This window comes from Tenebrio molitor, chromosome 5, assembly GCF_963966145.1.
Source record: "Tenebrio molitor chromosome 5, icTenMoli1.1, whole genome shotgun sequence".
NCBI classification, from domain to species: Eukaryota; Metazoa; Arthropoda; class Insecta; order Coleoptera; family Tenebrionidae; genus Tenebrio; species Tenebrio molitor.
In genome coordinates, this window is record NC_091050.1 from 9,656,439 (window position 1) to 9,669,337 (window position 12,899).

The 12,899-nt window shown below is 39.5% G+C and overlaps 1 protein-coding gene across 6 annotated transcripts in view; it reads left to right on the top strand.

The window, feature by feature from the left end:
- The window catches only part of Axud1 (AXIN1 up-regulated 1), a 39,185-nt gene that overhangs the window by 20,754 nt on the left and 5,532 nt on the right, over positions 1-12,899 (top strand). Inside the window, exons 1-3 of one of the 6 annotated variants that reach the window (XM_069046701.1) lie at positions 7,289-7,657; positions 7,814-7,962; positions 11,838-11,915. In XM_069046701.1, the coding sequence (XP_068902802.1) occupies positions 11,865-11,915 (51 nt within the window). In that variant the 5' untranslated portion in view covers positions 7,289-7,657; positions 7,814-7,962; positions 11,838-11,864. Of the gene's footprint in view, positions 1-7,288; positions 7,658-7,813; positions 7,963-9,129; positions 9,362-9,413; positions 10,339-10,409; positions 10,432-11,837; positions 11,916-12,899 lie in introns of those variants that run through there. The other 5 variants (XM_069046695.1, XM_069046697.1, XM_069046696.1 and 2 more) reach the window with 5 other exon arrangements.

Here is a 12,899-nt window from a genome sequence, read left to right on the forward strand (position 1 = left end):
CGACCCATTTGTGCAAAAGTTCTGCTCACAAAAGCACTTTGTGAAATTTTGTGAGCGAAATAGAAAAGATTGGTTGGATCATCGCCGGCCTTGACATCATCCAAGTTTCAAAGTAGCACAAAAAAGAAAGAATCGTCTTGGAATATGACTAGTTGCTTGTCACGACAAAAATCAATAATTAGACCGGAAAGAATTCACGTGATTTCTTGATTAAATTAGAACGCAGAGAAATCTTCTTTTAGTAGTTGGTAATAATTATTCATGAATTCATGAATGGGATGCAATACAATGTAAACAACAGATTATCACCACCACTTTACAACCCTCCGCCAGAAACGAATCAACAAGTTATGTGCGTAAATTTTCAGTAGTTTTTGTGCGGTGTGTTTTGTGCGATCTCTCAGGAGTGTTGGGGAAAAAATTCCAAAACAGCGACCAGAGAAATAATCTAGCGTCGCATTACGTGCATATTTCATGTGCGAATTCAATTTTGAAGCAACAGAAAAAGTACTACAAATAATGACAAAATAATAGAAAAGTCGCTAGTGTGACCAGGTTCTTTCATAAATTTTATTGTGGCTGCGTAGATATTAGTAAATAATTCAATATTCATTCGACCTGACTGGGGGTTTATCCTCACCCTTGAATCCATATCGTCTAGATTTAGTATTTCCAGCGAGCGTTCAAATATTGAAGAACCCTCGTAATTCTCTTTGCCTCGGTAGCGTGCGATAATTTATTTTTTATTTATGGCCGCTACATTATTCAGTCTCTTTTATTGGCCCGATAACCTGATAATTATTTCGTGGCAGGTGTACGATTCAATTGGGATTGTTTGTGGAAAAAGCGCGCACCGGTGATATTTGCACCCGGAATCGCGAGGACCAATAAAGATGGCACGCCGTAAACGCAGCAGGATCTCGAGCGTCTTGAACCGTGTCGCCCCCAGGCCATCATTTAACGCAGACTTGTTAAACGGTAATAGATGAAATCAGAAAAAGCGAAACAGATTTAATATTAATAAAACGGCGCGGGTCGAGAAATTTATCGACAAGAGGTGTGCAAAAATAACGAAACGACCTAACGGTCGGGCGGATAGAACAATGGAAGGTCAGGGAAATGTTTTGCAACAAAATCCTTCCAAGTCAAAAGGTCGACGAATGAAAATCGAATTAGCGCAAAAATGAGGAAAATCATTGCGATTATCTAGACGTTTCGTCAACTGGGTGTCGAGGGTTTCCACCCTCGATTCGGATTTATCGCTCGCAACTTTTTCTTTATGTTAAATGTTTGAATTTATGCTCCGTAAATATGTGGGAATATGGGAAATGTGGGGCGCCTAAGGAGTGTGTTTAATTCATTTTGCTGTCGCCCGAAAGCCAGATCTGAATAATTCATGGTACATTTTATTCGGGGATTAGAGCGGATTTTTGCAATTTAGGCTTGACTGGATCGATTTTAACAAATTGCTCTTCATGATAGTTTTCGGGTCGGAGTTGTTGTCTTCGGGCGTGAACGTATTTTTAATGGGAAAAAAGAACCAATTACGGCGTGACATGTCGCAAACATCAACTTAAAAATGACGGATGACGTAAATTTAAATTGTGAGCAAGTGGTCACAGGTTCGGACCTGATTACTGGGGGTATAAAACGTTCGCGGTGGATAAAACTTTCAACATTCATTAAAATACAATTTATAAAATATCTTCCTTTAAAATTTAATTTAAACTGTACTTTGCCCAGACAATATGAAATTGGGAAAAAGCTTATTATGTAACCTGTGTAACTCCAGAGAATAATTCGTTACTTACAAAAATTACTTTAACAGAATTAGAATGTCGCCTACGCCTACTCTAAATATATATTTATTTGAAGGCCCGATATCTACTGTTACTATTATATCTACGTATTGTTTAAAGGATGTCAGACCGAAAACTTGTATTATGGTATTAATGAATCTTAAAGAAGAAACCTATCTTCACATTTTAAGTCTCAGTCTTCGATTACGAAGGAAGAAAATTTGTAAAGAATTAATTTTGTTCAAATGAAACATTTTTATCGATTTCAATAAAGCAACGTTTCAAAGACTTTTCTCAACCTTAACTCACCCCTTTTTTGTCTATTGTGGTGGCAGCACGCAAATGAATATGGTACCAATGTGATCTAATTAAATTGAAACTAAATTTAACTGGTACAGAATTTTGTAAATTCCTAGTAGCTTGCATATAATTATCAGGACATTTGCCTCTTTATGCGCCCTCGAGCAACTTCTTCGACCGAATGTCTTGTCGTCAGCAGTAAACCTAACGAGTATTGAATTTTATAGCGAGCCAAGCCACCATTGTTCTTTTATGGACATCTGTAGATTTTCAAGAGAGCATCATTACTAGTCACTTTTTTATCACTCAACCGCAATTATATTCCAAGAATAGAACTAAAAAAACTATTTTGCATCATCTAGATCTGTATTCATGAAGCCGTCGCCGCCGAGACCCTTTTGCAGCGTCCAATAAAGGATTGCAACGACGCTGCGACCTTATTCGTGTGCAAGAAGCCTCAACTTGACCTTGTAAAGACCAAGTCCTGGCAGACTTCTGTCGACTTTTCCGATTGTTATTAACTCGCTTTCCCAGCCGTTTACCTGGAAAAAACGTCCAGAAATTAAAACCGGTCATTAAGGTGTACACCCCAATTTCCGAGGCAAGAGCTAATTAACCCTTTCTTCGTAAACAGCCAAGAACACCTGTTTCCTCCCACCTTGCTGCCCTAATTGATCCCCTCGCCGCTCGTCGTAGTAAATAAATGAACGGTTATGATCGCGTGATGCCCCGGAAAAAACCGGAGGAGGCAGAGCCGCCGCCGCCGCCGAGCGCAAATCCCGAAAGCTAACAAGGACGTCCAAAGCTGCAATTACGGGGGCCACATGAATAATTAAGCTCCGCAGAAGTGCCAGAACTAAATTATAAGCAAAAAAAGTGCAGTTCAAAACACAATCAGTGAGCTGGCGCCGGTCGCCAATAGTCAGCCGTCCCCATGGCGACCGGTGACGTCACGGCGGCTCCGCCAACGGCGTCGCGACGCCGACCGAGCCCCGCCGAGCACGCCAGCGCCTCTGCAGGTGCTCGCCGGAACCGCCGCCCACGTGCTCCTCGCGGTTTATTTTTAGTCCGGGAATTCTTTACGTGGGATCGCGCCCGGATTATTTCTGTCGGACGCATCCGGAAAAGTGGTCCGGATGTGAAAGGGGCGTTTAGGTGGGCAATAATTAATTGCGGACATGCCGGACTAATTGGATGCGAGGTTTAACCGGATCCGCTCCGGTTCGTCGCAAATTCGACAGATTTTTCGGGGATCTGATTTCCTGCCGCCTTGTCGCCCCGCGTTCCTGCTGCAATTAGCGCGCGCGCTGCAATTATTTCAGAAAACATAAAATCCACTAATCCTGGGAAGAGCTTCGGGACAAATAAACGGCGAGACAGCGAAAAACGTCTCTCCACTCATTAAAAGTAGTGGTCTGTGCAGTAAACTACCTGCTGGAAATAATTCAGCAGGAAGCACGGTTCTTACATTTTTAACCGAGAGATGGCTGCACCGCCATTCATCGATTCTTCTTTCAGAGTCGTTCCACCAAAGCGAAATCATCTTGCTTTTTTTGCGTCTCTCATCACGTTAATAAATGATTGCGGATCAGAAGTGGAAAGATTTTTTGCGACGCTGAATGTTACTCGGTTTTATTAACGTTTTTGCCTGATTCGCAAATTGTTTAAAATGTGCGCGAAGAGTTGATTAAAATTTTAAAGTGAAATTAACTAATAAAGTTCACAAAGCAAACTCCGCCTCGGGTAACTCTTTCGCTTCGGTTTGGCCGCGGCTACAGGAGTTTAGCCCCGGTGTGTATTATTCAACCCTTTCCTGTCTCTTCCGCCGACATCACAAACAAATTCCCAATCAGAGTTACTCAACTTATGACTTATGCAGAGGGTCCTTTCGACCTTAAAGGTTCGACTATAGTTACCGGTTTCTGGAGGGGTCGACAACAATGAATCTTCGCACCAAACAATCAAAATCCGTCGGTGTTTATCTAGGATGTTTTTGATGACAAATTCTTTAAAAATAATTATCTACATCAGGACAAACAACACAATCAATTTACAGCAAATGATTAATAAAATTAAACAATTATGTACCTCTGAACTTAACAATCACTTTAATGAGTCTCTGGCGTAGTTTCCAGTTGAAATAAAAAAAATGGTATTTATAGAGAATGGAGTTTCAAAACCAGAAACACATTATACAATTAAAAAGTAAGCTAATAAGTACATTTTTTTTTTTAAATCACAATAGTTATTTATGCAACTTGTGTCTATAGCATAAAGCAAGTGGGAAATTTACACATTTAATCCCACGCCAAAAAAGTGCTTTTTGAATTAATGAATCAAACTTCAAAATATGAATCGGGTAGTAATAATTTTATACTGTCACTCAGATAACAAGCTAAAAGTAAAAAAAAATATTTGTTAGTTAAAGTGTACACATTTAGAGTTCTTTCACAAATATTTCCCTAAAATGAGTGAACATGATGATGAAAATGGTAAATAATGAAGCATTGCCACGGTATTCCACCAGATATTTTTTTTCTGTATTTCTGTAGTAAATCAAGGAAAACTAAATACAGATGTATCGTGCGATCCATTAAATTTGTTATTAGAGTTGGCGCTGGAACTGTCAACGCATGTCTAATTTCGAACTATCGCGGCAAACGTTACATTTAATGACAATTGTAAAACAGAAAATGGCGAATTGAGGATTCGAGGGATTAAGAGAAAAATTGCAATGATAATGTTTATTTTATTAAACAACAGATGCTGAAGGTGTTCACCATTTTGTTCTAAGCACAAACGGGCCCTTCGTTTGACTCCACTGATAGCATTTTGTAACATTAATTTATACACAAATAAGTGTATCGATTCAAAAAGATCTACTACGGCTTTTACTTTAATAACAAATTCAAATTCAATGAATCGCTCGACACTAAAGTGTAATAAAATAAAATTCCCCAAATTCAATATGTACAGTCGATGGACAAATAAAACTGGGACAAAAATAACAATCACATAAGTCAAAATTTACAAATTTGCATCGTTTAATTACGATTTTATCACAAATAGGTTAACTTTGGTATGACATATTATACAGACACTGACAAATATATGTATTGACAATTCAATGGTCTGATTTACATAGATTAAATTTTAAGTGTTCCAGTTTTATTTGTCCACCGACCCTACTATCGACTAGCAAAAAAAACTGGTACAGTATGTTACTATAGACACTTCCAAAACTCACATTTTTTATTGAGTTTTGGAAGTGTCTAAAGCAACACCATATACCAGTTTTTTTTGCTAGTCGATAGTACATTTGTCAGACTTTTTTACTTTCATTTGAATGTCATATTGACATACTTTGCCATACAATTGCGGTAAAGTGTCATGCAAGGTGAAATTTTAATACCTTTGTCGTGATTTTGATGGTATCAAAGTTACAATAGCTACATTTGCTGCGATCTCGATGTCTGAGAAAATACTTTCTTGGTCTGTATTGTGTGCATCGTCTGCATTTTGTTAGTGGTGACAGAAATAAAAAATACCTCCAGCCTACTACTTAGGTTTTTGTATTTTTCAATACAATAGCAATAGTATTTTTAATTATTTCTTACGATAATAAGTTAATAACATTCGCACAACGTAACTTCATATTACGACACGATACTTATCGTAAATAATAATTATTTCATATGATTAAAAAAAAATGCCTGCGTAGACAGATAATATTCATTAAAGAACAAGTACATACGTACTTAATTTTTTACTTTGATGCAAAAAAATGAATAAAACCAGTTAAGAACCTATCAGTCCTAACTATTTTTGATTAAAAAATTCGTTACTTATTTTATATTAATTTTTCAATAAAAAATCAATTATGTTCGTTTTTCATTCTGAACACAATGAATATTCAAAATCGAAATTTGTTTGGAATCAAACGAATGTACAGTCTGTTTCTCAGTCGATGCCGCTGCCATAAAACGACAAAAGCGCTGACAGATTCCAGTGCGTCCAAAACATTTCATGATGGGAAGACGTTATGCTGCTTATAGAGCGCAATTCAGCCTGATATTTTTGGATTTCCTGCTCTGAAGTACTATCCCTTACCTGGCATCTTCCAAACATCATGTTTTCTCACTCTCACGCCCGTACACAGCTTTCAGAACAAGGATGGCCAGTTTATTAACGTGAGCCGAGCGCAAGTATATTTCCAAGAAAAGAAAGTTTCATTTGCGGGTGATTATTACTGATTTGTGACAAGCCGGGTTTACGACTTATCGGCATCCAACTCAGGAATAGTCTATACCTTCATTTAGATTCACAAATTTCTGAAAAATTGATTTTGTTTAATTTTACATAAATGAATCTTCTACTTAATTCAACTTAATTACTGGATTTAGTCATAAAGGATTTTTATCAAGGAAATTACAACAAAATATTTCAAAACTATTGTTGAAATAAAAATGAAATAAAATTAAAATTATTCGAAATGTCTTGTTCTCTTTCCTTTGATACAAATTTTATTCCTCCCCAACCCTCTTGTTCATTATTTTTTCCTTTTTTAATCCATTTTATACCCTCTTATTTCCTTGCTTTCTCACACGAATTTTGATATAAATCCTCCCGCTTTCTGACTTTCTTTAGTCAATTTTGTATTTATTATCGTTCTTTTTGTTTTCTTGTTTTCGTTTCCTCTTCTATTTTCCGTGTACCTTACGTCACGTTTACCAACGCCTTTCTACAAACTCATCTTTTTAAATAAACTATTGTATACTCTAGAGTAGATTTGATTAATAACTTAAACAAGGCAATGCATTGAATATTTATTATTTACAAATTTTTGTATTTTATTTATTAATATGATTTTTGTATTTTTAACACAAAATTCTTTTTTTTTCATGCATCAAATGTGATAAGCGTCTGCAAAAATATTTAAGAAGCATAATTAAGTCGCGAATTAAGGAAAATTTGAGCTCAAGGCCGAAGCCGTCCTTAAATAAATCAACGGGATGTGGAAATTTAACCTTTATCCATTCAACAATTAGAATAAGACTTGTAAACACAAATGTCCCACTTTGCATTATTTTTCAATAATTGCTGAATTCCAATCTTCACAAATAGAATCCGAGCGCGGCCACTCGGTATTTCAACCGTATTTATTGAAGTGTTTATTTTCGCGATCTCTGTTTACAGGGATGTGTAAAAATAAACAATGAGGATGAGCCAAAACCGCTGACGCCGGCCCTGACCACTCTAAACAGATCCAGTCCTGCGAATTTTTTCCAAGCCGGCTTAAAGAGCGCAACGAAAACGATAAAACTGGACCGAACAGCTGATACAATTTCCGGTCGGTGGAGATGAGGACACGATTATTTCTTGTTTATTTTATTCCATATTGCCTCCCCGATCTCGAGTCCGGAGCGAGTTCAACGCCATCCGGATTCCTCTACGGTGACTTAGAGGCCTTATTACGATTATCCAAACAAGCACAAGCACATTTCAGCGTTGTTACAAGAACCGTTACACCGATTTTTTCGACTTTGCTGCTGAATACGGTACGTTACGTCGAAAACGATGGACACCGGAGTAACTGTTGCACGTCATGTTCTCCTGCTACACCAAATATACATTGTTACTAGTAATCGTAAACAAACAAAATTAAATTCCTCTCTTATTATGTGCCAGCAGTAATTGTGGTTTTCTCTTGTCAGACCTGCACCAAGCTCGGACCGTTGTCGCCACCTTTTCCAAAATGAAAACGGTTCGTTCCTAATACGCCACCCAGGGACCCACTGAACTCCACCCATGACGGGAGGGTTTTAACCACCTGACCAGACCCATCGGGCCAATTTTCACCCAGGTAGGTGGACATGGTAGGTGATCTAAACACACATGGGCATTATTGAGCAAGCACCGAGTCATATTTATAACTCCGCCCCTGTTATCGCGTCACGTATCAACGTACGACGTGACGCACATGATAATTAAACAGTTGCGTCGGCGTTTAAACCATCAAATGGTTCATTTTATTTTGTTATTATCCACGGAAATTAGGGAAATGGTGACGGCGGAGCGCACACGCTCTTGATCCTGCTGAGCAGCAGGAGACACGCAGGAGCTGCCCTGTCCAAACCTGTTTCAACAACTTTTGTTGTTATCACAGATAGCGTAAAATATTCCATAACTTTCCGCGGCATTCTTTCGACAATTTCTCGTGTCATTTCAGAAAACAACCTCATGCATTTTGTCAAATTTATTGCAATTAAAATATGTACCTTGATCTTCTTTTTAATCAAATCAAATGATTTTATTTTCCCCACTCTCAGTCTCACTCCGAGCTAAATAATTCTTTTATTGTCTTTGCGAACTTTGAAGCCACAAACTGTTATGACATTTTAAGTAAAAAGTGCCTCGAGCAATCCTCTGAAAAGAATTCGCACAGAAGTGGTGAGTTGTCATGAAAATGCCCTCAAAATCGTATTACTGGATCCAGAGAGAGCTTCCAAAACCAATAAACCTATTTAGTGCCGGTTTAATGCTCGCTGTAATTTTAACTCTTTGTACTTGCGTTAAGCAGAATCTTTAATGAATGCCAAGCGTTATTTATTGTTCTGCTGTCACTTTTAGCAATGCATGCACGTTGCATTAATTATCCAATAGCGACGATCGATCAGTGCTCGTCACTTATTTATCGCCCTGTACACCAGTTAAGACGTTGCAATTGTAAATTTTTTGCTCTCACTTCTCAGGGACAACCGGAATTTTTATTTCTGCGCCACAATCGGTCATTTACATCCTCTCATTTTTTCTATTTCGTTTTTCACTATCTTGATCTAGATTTTTGCGTTTTTAGTCCAAAAGATTGTATTTTGATATTTTTAGCGACATGCAACAACCCGGAAGTTGGATTTCTACGCGAGTTGTTTATCAGCAGCTCAAGGCTTTAAAATGAAATTTTTCGCACGAGATAAAATCATTTGCTTGTTATCTCCTTTTACCTGAGTCGAAGCGTTTGACAGTTGACATCGCGAAGAGAAATAAAAATTGTTAGTAATGAGGTGCAGGTGGATGTCATCTCTTCACTTTCGCTTGTTGCTAGAGGGTCTTGGTGTTAAAAAGTAAAACGAACGAAAATCTAGAACAATGGTGTTTGGAATAATCGCCACTAAAGGTCAGAAGTCAGTGGGGTACAAAATGTCCCAACAAAAGTGGGACTTTTTCGGTGTGGAAGGAACAGCCTTGAGGAGGCTCGAGGAGAGGTTTGCAAATTTGCTTAATGTGGGATGCCGTAATGGACCGTTTCCATTGTAGACGCTCTCCCTCTCATTCGAAGGATTAACTTTGGGCAATAACCTAAATAGGAATTTGATTCCGGAACCCTTTATGAAGTTTCCAACGAAATTATTCGGATGGGGGAGCACCTGGTGGGACTGGCAACTGTGGTTATTAATAAAGGGAAGATTAAAGACTTCCGCGAAATTCTCCAGTTGGGCCTTGAGTCGACAATGGTCCTGACCCAAGGACCATCTGCAGGACTGGGGCCGTTCGTAAACGGCTCGGCCTTTTTCCTGTTGCTAAGATTGGCGAGAAGGGGAGATGTAGAGGCTTTAGAGATGTGCGCGTGGCGGTGTTGCGTTGCCGTGTATTTATAGGTCGGCTCGAGCCTAGCAAATGAATTTGTTGACTGTTTTTGAGCGTAATTCGTGGCAATTATCGTGTTTGTCCACGTAAAATTCCGCCGGCAGAGCGCCTCTTCGCCGCCCCTGGGGGTCGGCGAAGCTGTCCGATCGGCATCGGAAGTCGAGCCTATTTGTTTTCGGCACAGGCACATCTTTACCGACAAAATTCCTTGTCGACCCATAGTATACGATACGTCATACGCTCAAGTTTAGCCTGGGCGCATGCGTTCGAGGATGCGTTCCTTCAATCTACACTGGCTGTTAGTTTACAAGCACAAATTGGCGCTTGAGGTTGTACAAAAGTTGCGCGACCGCGGTCCGCTTGACCAAACCGAAGCAAAGTCGTTGATTAGAGCGGGCGAACAGTGCGCAAAACGAAATTCCCCAAAAGAGTGAGTGAAAACAGCGCGAGATTCGAACGGGTTCTGGACACATGTGCCCGACACCCCCTTCCTGTTGCGCTGGTTCTGGGTGGCGTCGCCGTGGGATGCGAGAAGAGGCCGAGCCGGCCCAACGGTCCCAGCGCGGTGCAGGTGACGTCCCAGCTTTAAGGGCAGGTGCAAGCTCGTTTCCCAGCCGATGGTGCAAGCGTTTATTGTTGCATTGCATCGGTTTAGCAACTCTCTTTTATTTTTTAGTCCAAGTCGAAAGTAGGTAGTGCACATTCTCTCGGTGGCGGAATGTGGGCCTTATGGCCGCGGCGTTAAGGCCCAGTCCAGCGATTATCACCGCAACGCCAGTATCTCGCTCACAACATTTTTATTTTTATCATCATTTATTTACGCTGGTGTTCCGGAGGTCCTGAAAAATTTTTCGGAAGGTCGAGTGCCGTGGAGTGTCGTCCCAGTTCCACTCGGAACGTTCACGTGTCCGCGATAACAGTTATTTTCGCTTTATTTATGAGAAAACTTTTTTAATTAACTCCGACACGCTCCGATGCTTTTTCCATGTCAGGATGTCCCCTCCCGGCGACACACGCTGCAGGTTCGCATCATCGAAAGCTCCGCCATATCATTACTACCTAATTTGGCACAAAACGCTCCAATCTATCTCTTATCGTCGCCGATAAACAATCTATAATCTCGGCATTTTTAAAACCACTTTTCGCGCCGCAGTTTGTTTATTTTCACCGACTGCCGCAACTGTTGACAACCATAATGAGGCCACCGCGCCAGCTCTTCTGCGAAACTAAATAACCCGAAGGTTTTCACCCGTGCAACAACCGATTGTTGTCATTGTCACCATTTTAGAAGCCTCTGCGGCTTTAACGACCGGACTCTCCCGTTACGACGTACATTGTAAACAAATAAATCTCAGCGAAACGAAAGCTTCTCGATCCTGCAACGCAATCCTGCTTACGGCAACGAAAATGGCCACCAATCGCGCGATCCCCACGATTTTTATAAATCACTCGGGAAAACTCGGCTCCGGGTAAGAATCCTTAGCTTTCGAGTGGCAGGATTGCGTCACATGACACACCATTTCGCAGACGCTTTCCGCAAAGTGAGGCTCGTTCAAATCGCACTGATCGAAAGCACATTTTTCAACAATCGAATTTGACACTTCCAATTACCAAGAAGCAAGAGACAAAAGGCCAAATACTAGAGTTATTAAAGCGAACATGGAATTTGCATTACATGGCGGAAAAATCAGCTGTGTCCTTTGTTTTTCGTGTTACCATAAATAGGTTTTCGCTGCGATCTTGTGCGGCCTCGGGAGTCACCAAAAATGTAAATAAACAAATTGTTTTACTTTTGCAAGACCGCGGTGCTATTCCATCAGCAACTCTCAGATTTCGTGGCTTTTCGTCGAGATCAAAGTGCAGAGTTGCTACCTGCTCTCAGGGCAATTATGAGGGCAAAGAGTCCGAAATAAGCTCCCAAAATACAAACGTGCCGGGTAAATTTGTGGACTTGTCCAAACATGTCATCTGCGAAGTTAAATCAAGTTTTTTTCGATTGTTTCTAATTGCGTAAGAGTAAATAATGCTAGGTGGATAATCAAGTTTCTGTTGCTGTCATTAGCTACAGTTGTTTATTGTTGTTTTTTTTTACAGACACTGCTGCCAAACCGATTGTCTTATATGGACGAGAAAGATAGATCGAGCCAATGTACCGAGTGTCCAGCGTTATCTGTAAGTGTGATTCTCTCTATTCTGTAGCCATTGCTTCAAAAAAGGGAAAATGTTTTCACCCTTCATTTTTGCAAATTTGCAGTCAGTTGTGCCAGCTGGCAAAAAGCTTTGCAAGCTTGCAAAAGCTGACAGGTGGGAAGGGTGGGTCGATTCTAAGTCCTAAGCTTTCAAACGCCCCCTTCAAATAGGTGGGTGATAATGATTAATAGTATATTGGCCATTACACGCCAGTAGAATATAATACTTTTTCTACTACATACAAATTTCACCAGAATTCGTAAATTTATTCTTTTTAATTGACAGCGAAGTCTCGCGAATTAAGACATTTCAAAATACATAATTATGACGTATGACTATTGCGCTGCATCATGACAGCTTTATAGACTGTGCGGCGATTTGCAAATGCGATTGGTTACAATCCGTGCAGTAATGAGTCATTACTCACGACCCAGGGTAATGAATAACATTACTTAACAGTGAACGCACATGTAATGAAAGCATTATTTACTAATAGTAAAAAAGTGCATTGTTACAAAAAGTCGTTAAGCCTATCATCATCTGGGCAACCTCTACATTAAGAAAATAAAGAAAACAGTTTTCAAATTCTTTTTACATGATTTCTTTGACAGATAAAAATTTGGATTTGCTGCTGTCTGGGCATAAATGTATCTCAGTGAATTTTTAAAGTGTAAGGAAGTTTGTAACCGCCTGACCAATGGAGACAAGTCAACCAAAAAATTATAAACTTTCTATTTTTAGTTTCTAAAAATAAAAATAGTAATGATCAGCCTGTCATAAAGCCCTGTTACGTTAATCCTTATCTTGATTTGATTCCATCGACGAGCGAAATACATGAAGAAGAAAATTAATAATTGTTTCCGAGAGTGATTAAGAAATTTTTTCTCTCGTAAAACACGATGAAAAATGGACTACTATTACATACATTTATTTTAGTCAAATTGTCCTGACCACACAGCAAAAACA